The sequence below is a fragment of the Bombina bombina genome, chromosome 8 (genome assembly GCF_027579735.1).
Source record: "Bombina bombina isolate aBomBom1 chromosome 8, aBomBom1.pri, whole genome shotgun sequence".
Classification (NCBI taxonomy): Eukaryota; Metazoa; Chordata; class Amphibia; order Anura; family Bombinatoridae; genus Bombina; species Bombina bombina.
In genome coordinates, this window is record NC_069506.1 from 340,970,879 (window position 1) to 340,994,667 (window position 23,789).

General features: G+C 40.3%; 1 protein-coding gene across 1 annotated transcript in view; it reads right to left on the reverse strand.

Annotated features, from left to right (window-relative positions):
- LOC128639048 (NXPE family member 1-like) overlaps positions 1-17,598 on the reverse strand; it is a 35,051-nt gene extending 17,453 nt beyond the window's left edge. The window contains exons 1-3 of the mRNA XM_053691189.1: positions 16,931-17,598; positions 13,753-13,814; positions 9,314-9,320 (exon numbers count right to left, since the gene is read on the reverse strand). Of these exons, the coding sequence (XP_053547164.1) occupies positions 9,314-9,320; positions 13,753-13,814; positions 16,931-17,598 (737 nt within the window). The remainder of the gene's footprint in view (positions 1-9,313; positions 9,321-13,752; positions 13,815-16,930) is intronic.
- Positions 17,599-23,789: the final 6,191 nt, after the last annotated feature.

A 23,789-nucleotide genomic window follows, 5' to 3' on the forward strand; every position in this document is an offset into this window, starting at 1 on the left:
AGAGCGCTACACGATCTCATTGTCAAGAATCATAAATTAGAAAGTTACTTAAAATTGCATGCTCTTTCTGAATTACAAAAGAAAAAATTTGAGTTCAGTGTCCCTTTAATGGCAGCAGCCCAAAGAAATGGTCACCGGAGCTCTTTGCTATACCTAGAGATGATGAGAGACTGCTAAGCTCCCACCCTGCACAGCGGATAACCAGGCAGTTTACCGGATATGTGAACGTTTTCCCTTTCCTTATTTTAGAGTTGCATAAGTCCGGCATAGGTTAAATATTGACTACCTACATTATACAACTAAAAGGTTATGCTCTAACTGTTAATTCTTATGTTCCCTTTCATCTCAGCGGTTGGGGGTATTCTCATGTTATAACTGGGATGACAGTTGAATTTTTGTTCCTTTTCAAAACTTTTTAGGTTTATGGTTATTACAGGATCTAGAAGCTTGTATGTAGTTATGAATGTCTTCCCAACCTTGCTATTACAGTTCTCTATGTAACTTTTATATTCCCTTCCCTTCCAGTGGTATATGAACCCCTAACATTGTATTTGAGGTGACAGCTGAAGTAGTTTATGAAGGTCACTTTCACAATATGGGGGTGCCTACTGGGGTTTATTCTACTTGCTATTATATGTATATATCTATTTGTTACACACATCTCAAGCTCAGTCAACCCTTGGCGATCATATGAGGTAGATTTACCAACTCTGAAGCTAGCAGAATTTACCATCCCATTGAGAATTGAGTTCTATAAGGCAGGGATTGGCTAGCAGGGGCATACACTCGGAGCCTAGCTCGAACTGTTGGAACATACACTGTTCATCTTAAGATACTGCTGGGGAGAGACATATCATATACACTTTGTTTTAATCTTGTCATTGTGAATATGTACATGCTCTGATGTCACATTACTTCATATATTGCTTTTACCACTTTATATAGGCCCAGATACCAGAGATACGCTCCTCATACATACAACTGCTAACACGGCATTCTATAATTATATGCCTGACAGTACATACTAATGACACGGGTAACCCACTTATACTGTAGACTTGTTAAATGGATGCATTTGATAGGAAGTGGTCATTTGTAATTATCTGGTCTCTCTTCTGGGTATCAGACAGGTATTTTATATGGGGACTCTATTAAATCACTGCTTCCCCATATGGAGCTACTCTTACTCTATGAGGAATTACATGAACACGACATTACTACATCTCTGTCCCTTCCAGATTCGCCCACCCCCCTCCCTTGTCTCAATTTCTGAGCGACTTTGTCCTCCTAATTTACCCCCGGCTCAAGGTATTAAGCTCTGCACTCCTAGAACTAAATAGATGATCCCTCCTTAGCTCTCAGGTTCTCAGCCCCAATATTTACCCAGCAGAGTGATAAGTATACATTATTCATATTCCAGACCCACTTCAGTATTGCAGATGATTCTGTCCTAGTTTTCATGCCTAGCACGTATCATACACACATAAGTTAGCAGTGGAGACCCATGAGTATTATAATCTAAGTTAGGTTATTTGGTATTTGGTATTGGTTGGAGCTGAAAGTGAAATATTTTAGTCAATATATATCATCTGAAGTAGCATGCGTAGTATCTAAAGGGTGTTAGCCAGCCGTCATAGTTAGAACCCTTTAAATACATCAGCTATTACTGTTACACTTTATTTTGTTAACCATTATTCTTTAAATTAGTTATGTCCCTCCTCACTAGTCTTAGAAATAGTAGAATGCTTCATTGCAGTTTATCTATACAACCATATAACATGCTCTTACTCATTCTCTTGACCCCATCATTCGAGTGTCCTATAATGCTCCGTCCCCCACTACCCTCCCCACTTCAACTAGAGCGGCTCTTGCCCGCTGAACTCCCTTTCCCCCTCCCTCACTAATTTGGTCCACAAGTGACCAATCAAATCTAATCCACTCTTGCCCCAACTTTACTAGACTATATAACTCTATGATTGTTTTCTTTGGCAAGGTGGAGGTTACATTCTCTAAATATATAACATAAAAAATGAGGTTCCATCATCCATCCATGACATTCTTGCTGAGCTTGTTATACAATATCACTTTTTCCTAAAAGCTTAGTGTAAATTTTGTTTTTTTCTCAATGATATTAGTAAGGTGCACGCTAAATAAAATAGCATATTTCATAGTTGTTGTACTCATCTGCTTTGTGTGATGCTCAGAATCTATGCCCAGAGATATTATTTTTCTATATCTTATCTATATTTGTGGGTATATAGTGTGTATCTTATTGTATTATTATTATTGTGATTGGATGATTATTATATGAAACATTTCCAATAACCTCAATAAAAATCTTTATAAAAAAAAAAAAAAAGAGAAAATGGAAGACATACAAGACCACTGATAATCTCCCTTGATCTGGGGCTCCACGCAAGATCTCACCCCGTGGGGTCAAAGTGATCACAAGAACGGTGAGCAAACATCCCAGAACTACACGGGGGACCTAGTGAATGACCTGCAGAGAGCTTGGACCAATGTAACAAAGGCTACCATCAGTAACACACTACGCCGCCAGGGACTCAGATCCTGCAGTGCCAGACGTGTCCCCCTGCTTAAGCCAGTACATGTCCGGGCCCATCTGAAGTATGCTTGAGAGCATTTGGATGATCCAGAAGCAGATTGGGAGAATGTTATATGGTCAGTTGAAACCAAAGTAAAACTGTTTGGTAGAAACACAACTCGTCGTGTTTGGAGGAGAGAGAATGTGAGGATTCTTCACAACACGTATGTTCCTTTAAGCAGCTACCTGCAATTCTCTTAGCCCTGCCTACTGAGTCTTTAAATCACCTGTTCGCCCAACGACAGGTGCTTAGTATTTTGTTGTTTGTCAGAACAACTCCTGCTCATGCTGAGCCCATTATATCCTTCTAAGATATACTCCTAAACTGATCTTTGGATTACAAATCTATGCAGTTCGCTACTTCTGGAAGGACTTGTTTATTATTATCAGCTTTTCTCCTAACTTTTACCACTTGCGGCACTTGCCGCTTTTCCGTGAGAGGATTCATATCAAGGCTGTACTCCTACCTCATCAAAGCCTTAGCCATTCCTCGAGAGACATCAAATAGTACCACCAGGGTCTACTTACCTGCTGCTTAAACTTTGAATCGGAGCCGCAATTCCCCCCCGCTGCTGAAGACCGGGGGCTCGCCTTCTTCCAGTGCTGTCAATCATCCAGCGCGTCAGCGTGTGACTCCTCCCCAGCCTTCCGCGCTAGACTCCAGAACGCTGCTAGCTGCAGCCCGAGTGCCAGGCTAAGGATCTGCTACCTAATGCAAGAATCCTCTATTAGGAACTGTTGTAATTCTTGGATCTCTAGACTCTCCTCAAATTGGGAACTTCCGTTACACCTAACACTCAGTGTGAAAACCCAGACGGCTAAATCCTTCAGTAACACTTCTGAGACTTAAGATTTAACTCTATATTAGCTGACTACTTCCCCTCCTGGGATCTTTGTACAGCAAGTTTGTTCAACGTATTCAGAAATACCACTTCATAGTAAATCACTCTCATACTATCTTGATATCACTGACAGCTATAGTGATATCATATCAAGAGGGTGAAACATTCATCACATTTAACTGTCAGTTCTGCAGCTGAGTTTCACAAGTCTGAAAGTCTGATCACTTGCATTACAGAGAATGCTTAGTTGCAACCAAAGAACACCATACGTACTGTAAAGCATGGGGGTGGCAACATCATGGTTTGGGGCTTTTTCTCTGCAAAGGGAACAGGACGACTGATCCGTGTACATGAAAGAATGAATGGGGCCATGTATCGTGAGATTTTGAGTACAAACCTCCTTCCATCAGCAAGGATATTGAAGATGAAATGTGGCTGGGTCTTTCAGCATGACAATGATCCCAAACACACCATCCGGGCAATGAAGGAGTGGCTTTGTAAGAAGCATTTCAAGGTCCTAGAGTGGCCTAGCCAGTCTCCAGGTCTCAACCCCATAGAAAACCTTTGGAGGGAGTTGAAAGTCAGTGTTGCCCAGCTACAGCCCCAAAACATCACTGCTCTAGAGGAGATCTGCATGCAGGAATGGGCCAACATACCAGCGACAGTGTGTGACAACCTTGTGAAGACTTACAGAAAACGTTTGACCTCTGTCATTGTCAACAAAGGATATATAACAAAGTATTGAGATGAACTTTTGATATTGACCAAATACTTTTTTTCCTCCATAATTTACAAATAAATTCTTTCCAAATCAGACAATGTGATTGTATGGATTTGTTTCCACATTTTGTCTCTCATAGTTGAGGTATACCTATGATGAAAAATACAGACCTCTCTCATCTTCTTAAATGGACACTGGGGGGGGGGGGGGGGGCTAGCCATAGCACAGACTAGACGTGCATACACTGAGCTCCTGATAAAAAGTGCTAAAAAAGATCTCTTAAAGCCTAAATCCTTATAAGTAAAGGCTATCTGAGGTGTTATCTATCATAAGTGGATAATATCTAGCTGCAGTTTGACCTATTTCATCAAACCCCTCACAAGACGAGATAGATTAGTTTCAACGGCCTACACTGCTGTGAGCGGGGCATACTGCTGAGTGAGAAAGAACTGCTATCGGCTTTTACCCGGAGGGTTGGGGCTCCACTCCGGGTCTCCCTACAACTATCCAAGTCCTTTTAGGGCTTAATGTGTGGCCTGTTGCTGCTGACCCAGAGGATTGGCCGACCTACAAAGACCTCAAACACCCCTACAACCTGTGGTTACGACTGTGCCTTTAATCCGGAGGGCCGGGGCTCCGCTCCGGAGTGCTTGACACAACCACCTGCAAATCCTGCCTGCTCCTAGGTCTTGCCTACTAACATCGCTCCGGAGGGTCGGGGATCCGCTCAGGAGCGTTCAACTTACCGCGACTGCTGGGTACGAGAGGACTGAGCTGGACCGGACACCCTGCCTTGGTGCATCTGGGAGCCTCAATGATCCGACGTCCTGAGGCAGCGGGTTTCCCAGGCTGGGGACTGTGTTGGGAGACAAGCCGGTGCATATAGAGCCACGAACCTGTGCATGAGACGGCTTGGCCTTCTGGCTGCGCAACTCACGGAAAAGGCGTGAACACCCGCCATCTTGGCCGCCAACTCCTCTCCACATCTGGGCCAAGAGAGACTAACCACAGAGCGGGTCCTCCTACAAAGGCCCCTTAAATCACGCTCCTTATAACATTGGGCCCCTGTAGTAGCCTGCACACACAGGCGACAAACTGATACGCATCCTTCCTACCGCTCTAACCTCATTAACAAGGAGTTGTGCCTCACATTGCCCTCAGAGTATAGTGCCTAGGGCTGGGCTACTAGATTCACCAGGCACTGTACGAGGGAATATCAGGAGGACTATCTGCATTAACTAACACAGCACTCAGGGCAGGCCCCTTCAGGACATTTACACCCTACCTGTTCTAATTTCACCAGCAGATCTGTGAACAATATCCTTTAGAGTGAGTGGTAAGGGGCTACTTGTTTTACCATCTAAGAAAACAGCCCTTATTTCTATATATTCCCCCACAGGAAAATATTTGTGTCAGCAACTATCATTTGAGCCTGGACTGCTACCTGTACTCACATAATATACAGCTGCAACTAAACCCTGAGGTGTTGCTCCCTCTCAGTGGATATATCTCTGCCACTAACTGTGGACTTTGCTCCCTCTCAAAATATCTATGCAAATAGATTAGTGTTACCTGCCACTGAACCTGACCTGACACAGCAGTGTGTAAAGCCTACAATCTCTTCTCTGGCAGGGAACCCAACTTATTTGGTGGGTGGAATTGTCAGCATTTGCATCACCCCCCTCAAATGTTTAAACCCACTTCACATTCCACAGCCTAACAGCCCCCCGTGGACACTTTTGAGCCCTGTGCTTCTGACTCAGGCACACACCCACTACCAAACTCACTACTCCTGTCACCCTACATGGACTTTGTATTGTTTCAGCTTGACCATTTAATTCACAAATTCTAGCTGCTGCGTCAGCATATGTGTCTTTGGGCCTCCAACCCAAAGTGGAGTGTTGTTCCGCTTTGCTGCTTACCTAACCATCTTTATTTTTTCCATGTGTCCCCCTGCAGTAGAGGTTATAGTCATTAAATAGATTAGTATATATCTTAGGTGTAATCGCCTAAGACTCTCCCTTGTTTAATTTTGGTGTCCCACCATTTTGCCTTAACCACTTGCAGGGCCTATAATATCTAGTATTGCTCTAAATATTGGTGTATGCTATTTCCTGTCTTCCCTACACTGGGTCTGCTGAGGTATACCTACAAGTCTCGCCGAACGGGACTGGCTGCTTTGGTCCCCCTGCCCAGCTTGTCTGGGTTGGTCACTTTCACTCTCCTTTTCCCCTTCCTCCTGGTCGTATCCCCCCTCCCTGAGGCGCGTGGGGGCTCTTGGAAGCCGTCACAATCACGATCACACGGTCCACTTGTTGGACCTTCTCTATCATTAATGTAAGGGTTTAATATCATGTACCAGGTGCAATTCATGCCGAGGGCTGTGCTGGCCCCGCTCCTACAGTGTAACACTTTCCGTCAATGCTCTAAGTGTTGAAGTTTAACTTATGTGATAACCTAGATACCTTTTTCTGTCTATGTAATTATTCCAGTGGTTTAACAACTCATCTGTGTATAAGTGGTCAGGGTGGGCCTCCATTGTAACTTAACGAACCATTCTTTGGTCCTCCTACATTACCAAACATGTCGCACTCTGCTAGAAAAAATACCAAGTCCCAAGCGGCCTCAAAAAAGACCGTTCTTGAAAATTTTTCTCAGCCACGCAAGGTGTCTACCCCAGTGAACAAGGACGTTAGCGATCCTGAGTCGCAAGATGAGGGTTCCCAATTGAGCTCTCAGTCTGTCGCCTACCTCAATCATTACATTACCGAAAGTACCCTGCAGAAACTCCTAGCAGCTCAGACCAAATCTATCACCACTGAGATTCAGAGATGTTCAGCTGAACTTAAAAAAGAAATTTTGGAAATTGGTGATAGAGTAGACTCACTTGAACGACAACAAGACGATCTGGCTACTGATCACTCGAACCTGCTAGCCTATGCGGAAAATCTTGCCGAACAAATCTCCCAACTTGAGCTAAAGCTAGCAGATATGGAGGATAGGGCTAGGAGGAACAATATCAGGTTCAGAGGCATCTCAGAGACGGTTACCACGGGTAGCTTACAGGAGTACCTCATCTCTTTGTTCACTGCATTCTTGGGCCCGTTGGAGGGCAACATGCATGCTATGGAAAGGGCCCACAGGGCTCTCAGGCCACGTTCAGTATCATCAGACAAGCCGAGAGATGTGGTGGTCTGCTTCCACCACTTTACCTTTAAAGACTGGTTGATGCAAGCGGCATACAGCAAACCCACTCTACCTGATAATTTCAAGGATATCCAACTCTTACCCGACCTCTCCTCACATACACTACTACAGTGAAAACTCTATGCCCCAATTACCACTCAACTGAGAAAAGCAGGGATCAAATATAGGTGGGGATTCCCCACTAAATTGATTGTGACCAGGGACAACCAAACCCACATAGTCTCCTCACCCTCTATGGGGGGCACTCTATTAGCCAACTGGGGCCTCCAAACCGCCCCTGACAACCAGCAAGAGGCCCGCTCCAGATTGCGGGTCACAGCTCCGGAGTGGTCCATTAAAGAACAGAGGCCGAAACGACCAAAAACTAACCCCCCTGACCACATTCCGAGGCCTCAAGACTTGCCCACTTGAGGGTGTTGAACTACACTTAACTATAAATGTCATTTTCACATACTGATATTCATTTACCTGTTTAATGTTATTGTAACTAGCTCTAGTTAGAGTTCGAGTATTTATATGTTTACTTGGTTACTTTGTTTCTTTTTTGCAGAAGAGCGGGGCTACTTGCACTAGTCCCTCTACCTCTCAGACAAGGTTAACTCCCCCCCAATTTTTGGTGCTCATCCCAGGGCCCCACATAGGTGGACTACTTCCACTTGCTTCCCTTCATCCCCCATCCCCCCTACCCAATCTTTGATCCCTATCCCTCCATCCTCGTAAAAGATTTCTAAATGGCCTCCCTCAGGTTCCTTACCCATAATGTTAGAGGCATTAATACTGTGGGCAAGAGATTCCTCCTGTCCCGCTCCTTGCGCCATCATAGGGCAGATGTAGCTTTTCTCCAAGAGACGCACCTGTTAGCGGACTCCCCTCCCCTCCACACATCTAGGGAATACCCAGTTTTCAAGGCGTCTTCCTTCACCAAAAAAGCCAGAGGAGCAGCCATCCTTATACACAAAAGAGTGGCTTATGAACCCCTCTTCATATTTAGAGACCCTCAGGCCAGATACCTCATTCTTATTTGCAATCTAGACCACGTCACATATACTCTGGTTTCAGTCTATCTCCCGAACTTGCTCCAGCCTAGGTACCTCAGGAAAGTTCTCCTGCATGTTGATAAAGTTAAACAGGGCAAGGTAATCCTTGCAGGTGACCTAAATATGGTGTGGGATGGGAAGATAGATAGGAAAACTAGCCCTTCTAAGAGACTTTCCTCCAGCCACGACCCAACCAGTCGCAGATTCAGGGAACTTATGTGCCAGTTTACTTACTTTGATATTTGGAGGTCCCTACATCCTCTAGACAAGGACTTTACCCACTTCTCCCACCCACACGCTACATACTCTAGGCTGGACTATTTTTTCTGCCACCCTATGGATCTGGATTTGATCCGCTCCACGAGCATACATTTCTGCCCTTCTAAGAGACTTTCCTCCAGCCACGACCCAACCAGTCGCAGATTCAGGGAACTTATGTGCCAGTTTACTTACTTTGATATTTGGAGGTCCCTACATCCTCTAGACAAGGACTTTACCCACTTCTCCCACCCACACGCTACATACTCTAGGCTGGACTATTTTTTCTGCCACCCCATGAATCTGGATTTGATCCGCTCCGCGAGCATACATTCCTGCCCGTGGTCGGATCATGACCTTGTCACCCTAGATATAGACTCCAGCCACACTACTAGGGCCAGAGCCCCTTGGAGGCTGCCGCACCATCTCCTTTCAAATGTCCCATTTAGGGAGGAGATCAGGAAGGAGATCCGCTTCACCCACCAGACTAATGATACCCCTGATGTTAGTGAGAACACAATATGGGGAGCGTTTAAGGCTACCCTTCGAGGCCTCTTCATCCGCAAGCAGGCTCACCTCAGGAAGCAGGCAGGCCTCTCCCTATCCCAGGCACATTGTAGACTGGGGGATCTTGAAACCCAACGACGGATCTCAGATCCCGTAGCACACAAATCTGAGGTGGAAGATATTAGGCGGCACATCTGCCAGCTAGAATTCCATAGGACGCAATCTAATTTCCTCCGTTTAAAACACCTCCTGTATTCCAAAGGCAATAAAGCAGACTCTTTACTCACCAACAAAATTAGGCAACGCACGGTGCCTCCCGCATCCATGAAATCAAACAGGGCACAAAATCTTTTAGACTCCCCTCCCAAATTGGCCAACAGTCCAATAAGTTTTGCTCTGAACTCTATAATATAGGCGACGCGACAACACCCGGGAAAGCCCCCTCGGAAAACATAAGTTCATTCCTCCAATCCTTAAAACTCCCTACCCTTGACAAAACTCATATAGAGTGTATTGACAACCCGATCACTGGCCAAGAGGTCAAGCTGGTCATTAAAAAGCTGAAGTCCCTTAAAGCCCCTGGACCAGACGGCTTTACGGCTATTTTTTACAAGACATACCTGGAAGAACTCGTCCCTATGCTCACCAGATTCTTTAATAAGGCTATGTCCACAGGGAAATTTGACAGAGAATTTTTAGAGGCCTCTATCATTACTATCCCTAAACCCAACAAACCCTATGCGCTAATTACCAACCTGACGTTAAGATTTACGCCAAAATTCTAGCTAACCGGTTAGCAAAATTGCTCCCAGCACTTATTGACCCGGACCAAGTTGGTTTTATTCCAGGGAGAGAGGGCCCCGACAACACCAGGAGGCTCCTTGACATCCTCCTAGAAGCCAAGAGACTAGATAGGCCACTTGCGGTGCTTTCTCTCAATGCTGAGAAGGCCTTTGACTGCGTCAGATGGGAGTACCTCTGGCGGGTCTTAGAGAACTTCCAGTTCCCCACGCAAATCATACTCGCAGTTAAGGCCTTATATTCCTCCCCAGTAGCCTCAGTAAGAGGACTGAGGTTCGACCCCACCCCCTTCTCTATCTCCAATGGCACCCGACAGGGTTGCCCCCTCTCCCCAATCCTGTTTGCGCTAGCCATGGAACCTTTGGCTGCGGCAATTAGGGCGGATAAGGAGATGTCGGGAATTACCCTGCATGGTACGGTCCATATAGTGGCCTTATTCGCTGACGATACTACTCTCTTCCTTTCCAGACCCCTGAGAGAGATCCCGAGACTCCTCTCCCTCCTCGAGACGTTTAGTGCCATGTCGTACTATAAGTTAAACCACTCAAAATCGGAATTATTTACATCTGGGTTTCCTGAAGAGGTTTCCAGAAGCCTATGCGAAAAATACAAGTTTATCCCTAGTCATAAGTTTATCTCTCACCTCGGAGTTAAACTGTCCAACTCTCTCCCCCAAATTATCGATGATAACTTCAACCCCCTATTAGCCAAGCTCCGGTCCCTGTCTTCGAAGTGGAACTTCAAATGTGTCTCCTGGTTAGGCCGCATAGCGTCCCTAAAAATGAGCTACCTTCCTAAATTTACATATGCCCTTCGCTGTCTCCCAATCAGGGTGCCCAGAACCCTTCTTATACAGTTCCAGAGTGCTTGTACTAAATACATTTGGCAGGGCAATCCTCCTAGAGTTGCCCATAACATTCTACAATACCCTGGAATGCATGGTGGTGTGGCTTCCCCCTCTATTTTTAGGTATGCGGATGCCGCTATGCTCACCCACATCTCCCAATGGGGAGTTAAGGGGTCAGATTGCAAATGGAGAACAATCGAACAAGCCTCCCTACCACACAATCTTGCTCTGAGGGACCTAATATGGACGCCACCCCACTGTAGAAGGAACCTAGGCGCCACAAACCCGATTATTCGGGAATGCCTGTCTGCCTGGGACCGCCTACGACATAACCCTAAGGTAGCTCCCCACCCGTCTCCAATTACTTCCATTGCCGGCCTCTTGTCAGGCCTACCTGATTCACACCCGATTGCTTGGGCTAGGCTGGGTGTCACAAGAGTGGCGGACCTTTGGTCTACCTCTCCTCAAGTAGCCTTCTCCTCCTTTAACTAACTTGATGTCTTCCCATCCACCCCACCGTATATGAAGTTTGAATACTCAAGGGTCATTAACCTCCTGTCAAGATGGGGTTTCAAACCCTCTTTGCCTCGGCAACTTACCATTTGGGAAGCTAGATGGCAACAGAGGCTCAGGCTGGGCAAACCACTATCCTTACACTACACCCTTATGGAAGGTGCTGCCCCAGCTGATAAAGCCCAACATATTTTAAAATGGGAACGGAGGTTAGACTTCACGAAACCCCTCACAGAGTGGCAACACACGCTCTTATTGACAAAGAAAACCCTCCATTGCATTACCATCCTTGAAACCTACATAAAGGTACTCACGTATTGGTATTATGTCCCAGCTCGACTCGCAAAATTTTTTCCTGGGGCCTCCCCCATCTGTTGGAGAGACTGCTCACATATAGGTGACATGATCCACATTTGGTGGAGCTGCCCCAGACTCAAACCCATCTGGCATAAATGCTTTTCTACACTAACCAGCTTAGGTATCAACCTACCTAGAACACCCGAGACGGCTTTATTCCACCTAGGCACATGTAAACTCCCCAAACATTATGGTTCCCTTAGTGTCTACCTCCTGTCAGCAGTTAAACTGAACATAGCGAGATCTTGTATCTACTATGGCCTACATATACTCTATGGAGAAGAGCATTTATTATGCCTCTGGTAGGTCTGATTTCTTCGAACTAATCTGGTCCGATTGGAAAAGCAGGTTTGACACTCTCTGGCTCCCTAGCTTTGACACCTAGGTTAAAGTACACCCCCAATCACTCTGGCAGAACCCCTGGCCATATCTCTGTAAATCTGAACTGGCTTCTCCCATGAGCCTCTCCCTCCCCCTAAAATCCTCCTAGCATACTCCTCCCTCTTTTCCCCCATCCCTCACTTTCTCCATCACCCTCTCAATGTTACTTTACGTCCCATTGGAATACCGTTATCCCTTTTAATTTGGTATTAACGTCATGACTGTATTGCTTACTCTTTTTGTTCTGATTTACTTACATTTGATGTACGATTGGCTCATACAGTTGTTGTATCTCTTACTCTCTTTTTATAAAAATCTAATAAAAATTACAATTTAAAAAAAAAAGGGACACTGAACTCAAATTTTGTGATTCAGATAGAACATGCGATTTTAAGCAACTTTCTAATTTACTCCTATTATCAAATTTTCTTCATTCTCTTGGTATCTTTATTTGAAATGCAAGTTTAGATGCCGGCCCATTTTTTGTGAACAACCTAGGTTGTTCTTGCTGATTGGTGGATAAATTAATCCACCAATATAAAAGTGCTGTCCATGAGTCTGAACCAAAAAAAAAAAAGCTTAGAGGCCTTCTTTTTCAAATAAATATAGCAAGAGAACAAAGAAAAAATGATAATAAGAGTAAATTATAAAGTTGCTTAAAATTGCATGCTCTTTCTGAATCACAAAAGAAAAAAAAATTGGGATCTTAGTCACACAATATGGCCAGTAAAATAATTGTGTAGGGTGCGCAGAAACATATTTATATAATATAGCTGTATATTTTGATTAAGACAAGAGGGTAGATATTTTGCTAAACCTCCACTGTATCCTTAAAGGGACACTAAACCCACATTTTTTTCTTTAAAGGGACATTAAACCCACATTTTTTCTTTCATGATTTAGAAAGAGAATGCAATTTTAAACATAATCTAATTTGTTTTATTCTCTTGATATTCTTTGCTGAAAAACATATCTAGATATGCTCAGTAGCTGCTGATTGGTTGCTGCACATAGAAGCCTCGTGTGATTGGCTCACCCATGTGCATTGCTTTTACTTTAACTAAGGATATCTAAAAAATGAAGTAGAATAAATAATAGAAGCAAATTGTAATGTTGTTTACATTTGTATTCTCTAGCTGAATCATGAAAAAAAGATTTTGGGTTTAGTGGCCCTTTAATGATTCAGATAGAGCAGCAATTTTAAGCAACTTTCTAATTTACTCATATGATCAATTTTTCTTCGTTCTCATGCTATCTTTATTTAAAAAGCAGGAATGTAAAGCTTAAGAGCCGGACCATTTTTGGTTGAGAACCTGGGTTACACTTGATTATTGGTGGCTAAATGTAGCCACCAATAAGCAAGAGCTATCTAGGGTGCTGAACCTAAAATGTGCTGGCTCCTAAGCTTTACATTCATGCTTTTTAAATAAAGATAGCATGAGAACGAAGAAAATGTGATAATATGAGTATTCTTTAAGGATACAGTGGAGGTTTAGCAAAATATCTAGCAAACAGCAATTTAAACGAGTTAAGCAAAATATTCCCATCTGTTTCAAAATGAGTAGTTAATCATTAAATGTAGGTTAATTGAGATTAATTCAAAGTTCATAAAAGATATCCTCCTCATCTTATTTAAGCAGTATGTGTAGATATGATATTATAGTGCAAAGCTTTACCGGTGCAGGGGGTTGTCTCAATGTTTTCAAAATCTCCTTTAATTTCATGTGCAATTTTATCTCTAGAAAAAAAAATATATAATTAAACAAAGGTACAGTCATTTTAAAAATTGGGTCAGGATAAATGGATAAAAATACAGATTGTGCATAAATTTACTACAAAAAGAAAGTTACATATGAAGGAAATAGTTTAAAATAGTTACAATTGTCATTTTGCAGGCAGGGCAATTGATAAAAACGTTAAAAAGTCTGGTCTCCTTTTTTATAGCAAGTCAAACGCACTGCTTTATGGTAAAACTTGAGTCTATTTTATTGCCCTACACACGGACAAATTCAAGATACATAAATGACTCTAGGGGCCTGATATTACATTATTTTATGGGCCTACTTTTATGTTTAAAGGTCCTTTTCTTTAAATGCTTATAAACTAAATAATCTTTTTTTGAGCCTTCATGCAAAAGAAAGGACATTTTCATAAAGACTTATTGTTGATTACAACTTTCTGTTATGGATGATCTGGAATAGTTAATTGGTAATAATGTTCTGATATACTCTAAAATATAAGTGCCAATAATGCCAGAATATTTACAGCTAAATAATCTATAAAATATGTTTGCATACTGAATGAGTACTATTTTATTTTATCTTATATTCTTTATCTTATCTTCAAGTATTGAGAATATTGTGCAAACACAATGGACAACAGACCCCGTAGTTTTTATATATAGGAACAAAAACATATGATATGCAAAATGTTGATATTACTTATCTTTTCTATAACCCACTGGGAGTATAATTTCTTCTACTGGCTGTGTCATCACAGCTTGGCCTCAAGGCCAAAAACTTTCAGGATGGGTGGGGATACCACAGGCTAAATAAATTATATCAAATGCCAATATAAGGGTAATGGAAATACCTGTAAACAATTTAATACACCCCAGCAGGTAAAATAGATAATTGGGAACAAATTAAAGGAACTCTCCCTTTAAGTCCTACTAATAAAATATTGTGATATAAATTACAAGTGTATCTTAAAATGTAACTCAAAGTAATTTATTAAATAAAAAAAACAATTCTTGTAAATAGGTATAATCTCATTTTATTCCAATGTATTATCATTTTCTTCATTCATTTGCTGAAAAAATGATAGAATTTTAGATATTAAAACAAATAATTCAGATTAATAGGTGCTATAAAACCTCATATACACACAGATACAAAAAGATACAATATACAGTGCTAGATGGAAAATAACACTTAAATGTAACAACAAGAACTAATACTCTCCTTTTAGATAAGACTGCAGCCTTCTTACAGTCTCTCCTCTGTGACTGTTTTATACAAGTAAAAAATGGCAAATAGATGGCGCTGGTCTGTACAGTGATGTTTCTCTATATGGCGAAGAGAAAAAGGGCTTGAGGTGTGTGTAGGATCCAATTAATATAAGTGCAGTATACTCACTCCATAAGCAGTGGGAGTTCAGCTGCGATGTAATGTGTCTCCAGAGTGATGTAGTTCCCCAGAATAGTTTCAGAAACTCTCAAGAACCTGTTAATAGGTCTGCAAGCAAATGAAGACTCAAAATGACCAAAGGTGTCCAGTAAATCAAGAAAAAACAAAATAGTAACTTACTCCATAAATAGGAGAATCCGGCTTGTCTCAGCAAAGAAGAATATCAACAGTCTTCCAACTTTGATAAAAAGATATTTATTTAAGCTCAACGCGTTTCAACTTTTAGCAAGTCTTTCTCAAGAGCAATATAAAATCAATAAAAGCAAGTAGCTGTGTATTCTTCTTTGCTGAGACAAGCCAGATTCTCCTATTTATGGAGTAAGTTACACAGCTACTTGCTTTTATTGATTTTATATTGCTCTTGAGAAAGACTTGCTAAAAGTTGAAATGCGTTGAGCTTAAATAAATATATTTTTATCAAAGTTGGAAGACTGTTGATATTCTTCTTTGCTGAGACAAGCCATATTCTCCTATTTATGGAGTAAGTTACTATTTAGTTTTTTCTTGATTTACTGGACACCTTTGGTCATTTTGAGTCTTCATTTGCTTGCAGACCTATTAACAGGTTCTTGAGAGATTCTGAAACTATTCTGGGGAACTACATCACTCTGGAGACACATTACATCACAGCTGAACTCCGACTACTTATGGAATGAGTATACTGCACTTATATTAATTGGATCCTACACACACCTCAAGCCCTTTTTCTCTTCGCCATATAGAGAAACATCACTGTACAGACCGGCGCCATCTATTTGCCATTTTTCCACTCATATACACACAGTAATATATATAATGAATCAACACAAAGAGAAGAGAAGGCAGCCGGGGCAGTGAAGTGAAACAATTTACACTAATGCTAATAGGAGAGGTAGAGGTAAAAATGTGTGTTGGGTAGGTGTGGGGGGAGGGGTCTATTAAACTTCCTTGTATTACCACATTCATGTCATTGGCTCTTGTTATACAGGTTTGCTATATTTTGCATAATTTATAAGTAAATTAATTGTTATGGGCATTATCAACTTTTCAAACTTTACTTTAGTAAATTGATGCAATGATATATAATTAAAATATTAAAATCATAAAAGTAGAATTAAAAGTATTTAATGATGAAGTAGTCTGTTCTGACACCAGATACTGAAGACACCATTTCATTCACTTCCTGTCTGCATCAGCTTTATCACCAGACAGTAAAGTAGAACAGACTAGCTGTAGATGACAAATTATTTTAAAAGTCCAAACTTTTTTCATTAAATTTAACTTCTTCCTTAACTCAGTGTATCATGTAACATTGGAATTAAAAATTAAAATATTTTTAACCTAAGCCTAATCTCATGCTAAAATAACCTGAATATAGGAGTGTAAAATCTAGACATGTGCATTGATGACATTCAGGAGGAAACAAATGCCGAAGATAATGGCTGCAAACTGCATTTGCAAATTTTTGGAGCCGGATGTATTTTTTGTGAAAGTGCAACTTACAAGATCTGTTCAAATCCAGATCTTAGTGTTCTGTACTTTCACAAAAAGAAATTCCTCTCTGAAATTTGCCAAATACGGCTTGTAGCAGCCATCTTCGGAATTCATGGTTTATATGGATAATAATTCTGAATTGTTGGCAATGCTTATGACTTTCTATGAACATTACTTTGAAACAAGTGTTTACCTGTTAAACAGCTCCTTTTCTAACTTGGTAAGGAATGAATGATCTGTATTCAACGACTGCAGGTACGTTAATGAGTCACAATGCATATTTTGTGGCCGAACACAGTAAAATGATTCAGTGTTTCGCTCATCTTTGTATTCACATTTATCTTCAGTTGTGTTAAGTTGAAAACCGCATTCTGTCTTAGCCTGTTTTTCCTTATGTGCAAAGGTTCCTACAAAGTTTATGAGGCCAAACTTCTCATTTCTTACTTTCCATAGTGCTGAAACACCCTCACTCGGATGATACAGTAACAATGAGATATAGACTCTTCCTTCCCAAAATAAAGTAAAATGAACATGGTAGGTTCCATTGTTATAATCGTCAATGATTCCAGAAGCACCTGCTCCAAGTTTTGGGTTAGAGATTCTTGCTCGTATAAAGTCTCCTCCATAGGTCTTTCTGTTACCCAAATAATCAAACATGTCAACTTGAATGGTTAAATTGTCCCCAACACAGAACTTGTCTTTTAGGTTTATGATTTTGGCCTTGCTCTTCTCTGCACTGGTTGTGTTGTCAATGTGATTGAAACTAACTCTAGGAATAATATGAGACATTTTATCAAGAATCTTTTCTTCTAGAAGCTCATCTTGGCTTGGCTTGGTGCTACTAATGAACGCTGGCTTCATTCTATCAGTTCCACTCTCTGTGCATTGTTGATTGCAAGGTCTCTAGATTTAGAAAGAAAAATAACATTTTATATTAACAGAAACTCTATATACAATATGCTTTAGCTTGTGAACTGACTACCTCAGCTCTCTTTCTATTCAGTTTTATTTTATTTTAATAGTTTACCTTTTAACTAGGCAATTATGACAGTGTTGGATATGCTGGCTGTGACTGTTTACCAAAATTATTAATTTTAAAAAATGTTGAATATTTGCCAAACTTTCTGACATTCATTTTAGTAAACAAAAAATAATAATCCACTGAGCTGCAACAAAATATGTTCTTACAAAGTCAAATGGATTGTACTAGTGTTCAGTGTCCTACAAACATGTTTGCAGGATAGGATTTCAGAGGTACTGTATGTGCTTACTATGCACAAATGCAGCAAAGTTATCACATGTATAGATTTGAGCATTCAACCTCTTTAAAAAGCTTTATCAACAAAACTAAAATGGCTACTTTCACTAGAAATAAGATATAAGGTATACTTTGTACCCCATTAAAGTACATTTCCCTCCCAGGTGCCGAATGAATAATGGATAATATTCAAGTTATTTGAAAGACAGACAGTGACAAAGAGAAAGATGCAGTCACATATATAGAAAAAAGTGGAAGTATGATAGTAGACATCCCAACCTGAAAAACTCATTTCAGGGAGGTGGCTTCTCCCACTACTGCGCCACCACCCCCCTCTCCCATTTATATATTGGACACCTTAAAACCCTAAATAAGATACAGACTTATCATTAAAGTAGCTTCCGACTAAAGTCACATTAAAAAAAGTAGCTTTATTGCACAACCACATACAACAAACCTATTTTTCCAGTGATCGTACGCTTGCTGAATGCTTAAATATTAAATACAAAGTTTAATTACGTGCAGTAAATAAGGCAGTATTTGTGTTTTATTTTATTAAAATCAGTGGGGGCTTTTTTGTTACTGATGCATGCTTTGAGGGTTCTATAACGTCCCAGCAACTAAAGGCATTCCTTAAACAAACACTTTTCCAGATTTGGGCCACATTGGATCATGGTACTTGGAGTTTTAGGGAGATTGCATTCCATTTGCTGACATCAGGGAGCCACTATTACAATTAGGGAGACTCCCTGAACTTCAGGGAAAGTTGGAATGTCTGTATATATATATACCTATACCTGTATAGCTATTACTATACATATATAGTTATACAGTCGTATGCAAAAGTGTAGGCACCCCTGACAATTTCCATGATTTTCATTTATAAATAATTGGGTGTTTGAATCAGCTATTTCATTTTGATCTATTAAATAACTGGACACAGTAATATTTCAGTAGTGAAAGGAGGTTTATTGGATTAACAGAAAATGTGCAGTATGCATCAAAACAAAATTAGACAGGTGCATAAATTTGGGCACCCTTGTCATTTTGTTGGTTTGAATACCTGTAACTACCTAGCACTGATTAATTGGAACACACAATTGGGTTGGTGAGCCCATTAAGCCTTGAACTTCATAGACAGGTGCATCTAATCATGAGAAAAGGTATTTAAGGTGGCCAATTGCAAGTTGTTGTTCTCTTTAAATTTCCTCTGAAGAGTGACAACATGGGGGCCTCAAAACAATTCTCTAATGACCTGAAAACAAAGATTGTTCAACATTATGGTTTAGGGGAAGGCTACAAAAATCGATTTAAGCTGTCAGTGTCCACTGTGAGGAACATAGTGAGGAAACGGAGGACTACAGGCACAGTTCTTGTTAAGGCTAGAAGTGGCAGGCCAAGAAAAATATTGAAGAGGCAAAGGCAAAGGATGGTGAGAATGGTCAAAAATATCTCACAGACCACCTCCAAAGACGTACAACATCATCTTGCTGCAGATGGTGTCACTGTGCATCGTTCAACAATTCAGTGCACTTTGCACAAGGAAAAGCTGTTTGGGAGAGTGATGCGGAAGAAGCATTTTCTGCACACACGCCACAAGCGCACATTTGGACAAGCCAGCTTCATTTTGGAAGAAGGTGCTGTGGACTGATGAAACAAAGATTTCATTATTTGGTCATAACAAGGGGCGTTATGCTTGGCGGCAAAAGAACACAGTGTTCCAAGACAAACACTTGCTACCCACACTAAAATTTGAAGGATGTTCCATCATGCTCTAGGGCTGTGTGGCCAGCGCTGGTACTGGGAATCTTGTTAAAGTTGAGGGTCGCATGGATTCCACTTAATATCAGCAGATACTTGAGAATAATGTTTAGGAATCAGTCACAAAGTTTAAGTTAAGCCAGGGCTGGATATGTCAACAAGACAACGACCCAAAACACTGCTCAAAATCTACTCTGGCAATTATGCAGAGAAACAAATACAATGTTCTGGAATGGCCATCCCAGTCCCCAGACCTGAATATCTTTGAAAATCTGTGGGGTGATTTGAAGCGGGCTGTCCATGCTCGGCAACCATCAAACCTAACTGAATTAGAGATGTTTTGCGAGGAGGAGTGGTCCAAAATACCTTCATCCAGAATCCAGACACTCATTACAGGCTATAGGAAGCATCTAGAGGCTGTAATTTCTGCTAAAAGAGGCTCTACTAAAAATTGATGCAATATTTCTGTTGGGGTGCCCAAATTTATGAACCTGTCTAATTTCGTTTTGATGCATAGTGCACATTTTCTGTTAATCCAATAAACCTCATTTCACTATTGAAAAATTACTGTGTCCTTCAGTTATTTGATAGATCACAATGAAATTGCTAATCTAAACACCCAATTATTTATAACTGAAAATCATGGAAATTGTCAGGGGTGCCTAAAATTTTGCATACGACTGTAGATATGTATTTTGCATTAACAGTATCATATATATATATAGAATATATATATATATATATATATATATATATATATATATATATATATATATATATATATATAAATAATAATAAAAAGTACATCATTTTCTATGTAAAGAACATAGGAATGTAAAATATATACATAACACACGGGGTTCGCAATTTTGGGACTAACGCGATCGGGTTAGCACACATGAAGAATTGCTACCTTTAACGTGTGCTCTTGAAATATTAAATATAAACTTTAAAATATAAACTTTAAAATAAATTAATTTAACCCCTTAACGACCAGACGCTGCAGTCCTGGGCTTCTCTCTGCCGCGATCTCGCTCAAAATTGCGAGATTGCACTACTAGAAATAGAGTTGCAGAGTTACCGAAGCAGAGAGGGTCACTCTGTGGCCCTCTCTGCATTGGACAGCGGTGGGACCGATCGTTGGTGGGTAGGAGTGTAAGGAGGGAGGCGGGTGGGCAACCCATCGCTGGAGGAGGGACCACTCGGCCACGCTATAGGGGAAGAAAAGAAATTAACGTTGCATCATTGAGGGGGAAGGAGGGAGGAGGAGCAATGAGGGGGATCATATGTGGGATGATTTGAGAAAAAGGGATCTGAGAGGGGGAGGGGGTTTGGGTATTGAGGGGGGCGGCTACACTACAGAAACATGGATATTATATATATATATATTTAAATGGCTATTTTTCAGCAAACTGGGTACTTGCAGACACCTGCCAGTACCTAAGATGGCCACAAATAGGTAGAGGGGGGAGGTTTAGAGAGCTGTTTTAGGAGATCAGGGAGGTTGGGAGGTAAGGGGGGATATTACCCTGCAGTAAAAAAAAAAATTATACTCGCAGACTTTCTGCCAGTACTTAAGATGGGGGGGACCTTTTGGGGGTGAGGGATGGAAGAGAGCTGTTTGAGAGCGGTCAGGGAGGGATCAGGGGGTGGGATGTGTCAGATGGGAGGCTAATCTCTACACTAAAGCTAAAATTAACCCTACAAGCTACCTAATTAACCCCTTCACTGTTGGGCATAATACAAGTGTGGTGCGCAGCAGCATTTAGCGGCTTTCTAATTACCTAAAAGCAATGCCAAAGCCATATATGTCTGCTATTTCTTAAGAAAGGTGATCCAGAGAAGCATTTACAACCATTTGTGCCATAATTGCACAAGCTGTTTGTAAATAATTTCAGTGAGAAACCTAAAATTGTGAAAAAGTTAATGATTTTTTTAATTTGATCGCATTTGACGGTGAAATGGTGTTAAGAATTATACCAAAATGGGCCTAGATCAATACTTTGGGTTGTCTACTGAAAAAAACAACATAGTTTTGATAGGTAAAAAAAAAGAGAGAGGCTCTATTTCTGTTTATATGTAGTGATGGCAAAAATGCTAAAAATGCTCTAGTCTTTTGGGGAAGTTTTTGTCTGAAGTCCCCGGTCCTTAAGGGTTTAAATTATTTTGAATTATTATACATACTGTAAACTATATATGTGTATATATGTATGTATATATATATATATATATATATATATATATATATATATATATAAAACAATATAAAGAAAATATAAAGAAAAGGCAGACACACCAAAAGGAATGTTGAAATCTCTACATATTCATATAAGCCAGCAGTACAGAGCAACGTTTCGGGCTCCCACCCCTTCCTCATATAATTTCTATTAATTATTTAGAGTTGTTTACAGTATGTATAATCATTTGAAATAATTGTTATTAATATTTTTTAATAGTTTATAATTAATATGTCAAGAACGCGCATTAAAGATAGCAATTCTTCAGGTGCGCTAACCCGACCGTGTTACTCCTAAATTGTGAACCCTGATGCGCGTTATGCATATTTAACATTCCTATGTTCTTCACATATATTTTTTTTTACTTTTTATTACAATATATATATATACTGTTAATGTAAAATACCTATGCAGTAAAACACATACATACTAAAATACAATAATTGTAAAAAGCTAACAGGAAAATATCACATGAACATCTCTATGTAAAAAGATATTTTACCTCAACATTTGTACAGCTTTCAAAAGTAAATGTGCTGTGAACAGTAATCCTCAAGCTACTGTCAGCTGCATGTTGGAAGAAAAAGCCAATCAGCTTAAATGGACATTAAACCCAAAAAAATCTTTCAGGATTCAGCTAGAGAATACAATTTTAAACAACATTCCAATTTACTTCTATTATCTAATTTGTTTCATTCTTTAGATATTCTTTGTTTAAGAAATAGCAATGCACATGGGTGAGCCAATCACACAAGATATGCATGTGCAGCCATCAATCAGCAGCTACTGATCCTATCTAGATATGATTTTCAGAAAAGGATATCAGAAGAATTAAGCAAATTATATAATAGAAGTAAATTAGAAAGTTGTTTAAAAGTGCATGCTCTTTCTAAATCATGAAAGAAAAAAATTGGGTTTCATGTCCCTTTAATCAGTGCTGACGTCAATCTGCTTTACTGTGATCTGATTTCATGAGATTTCCTAGTAAATATCGTTAAAGGGACTTGATACTCAGTTTAAGGAATTTTACTATAAAATCTCCTGAGATACAATAAAGCAAAGTTGGAAATAAGCACTTGATAGTAGTTACAGCATATCTGTTCACACAGCACTTACTATTGCAACACATATGCGAACGAATACACAACAAACTTTAAGAAAACAAACAAACACTGACAAAATTCAGCAGTATTTATTTGTTCTCCTTGACAGTAGCGTGCTGTAGAGCAGCGCTAATACGGATCCTTCTTCACAGAGCCCTAGGACGTGCTAATAGGACGATCCTATTGCCTACGCTACTGGAGAAGGTCTTTCAGTGCAGGCCCTGGGATTCCTTGCACTAAGCCCCCTACTAGTATTCCCTGGGGCTCTGTGAAGAAGGATCGGGATTAGTGCTGCTCACTAAAGGTAAGTATTTAACGCTACCGGTAAAAGTATATTTTATGTAGATATCTGCAATGTGATGCTTAATTACTAATATACTGTAAATTAAAGGGACACTAAAGTCAAAATTAAACTTTAATGATTGATAGAGAGCATGCAATTTTTAAAAACTTTCCAATTTAATTCCATTATCAAATTGTGCACAGTATTTTTATATTCACACTTTCTGAACCACCAACTCCTACTGAGCATGTGCACGAGTTCACAGTGTATACATATACAACAGTTCATGTTATAGATTTATATTAGTTTGTTATTGGTTAGCAGGAGCTCACAGTGTATACATATACAACAGTTCATGCTATAGATTTATATTAGTTTGTTATTGGTTAGCAAGAGTTATTTTTTACTGG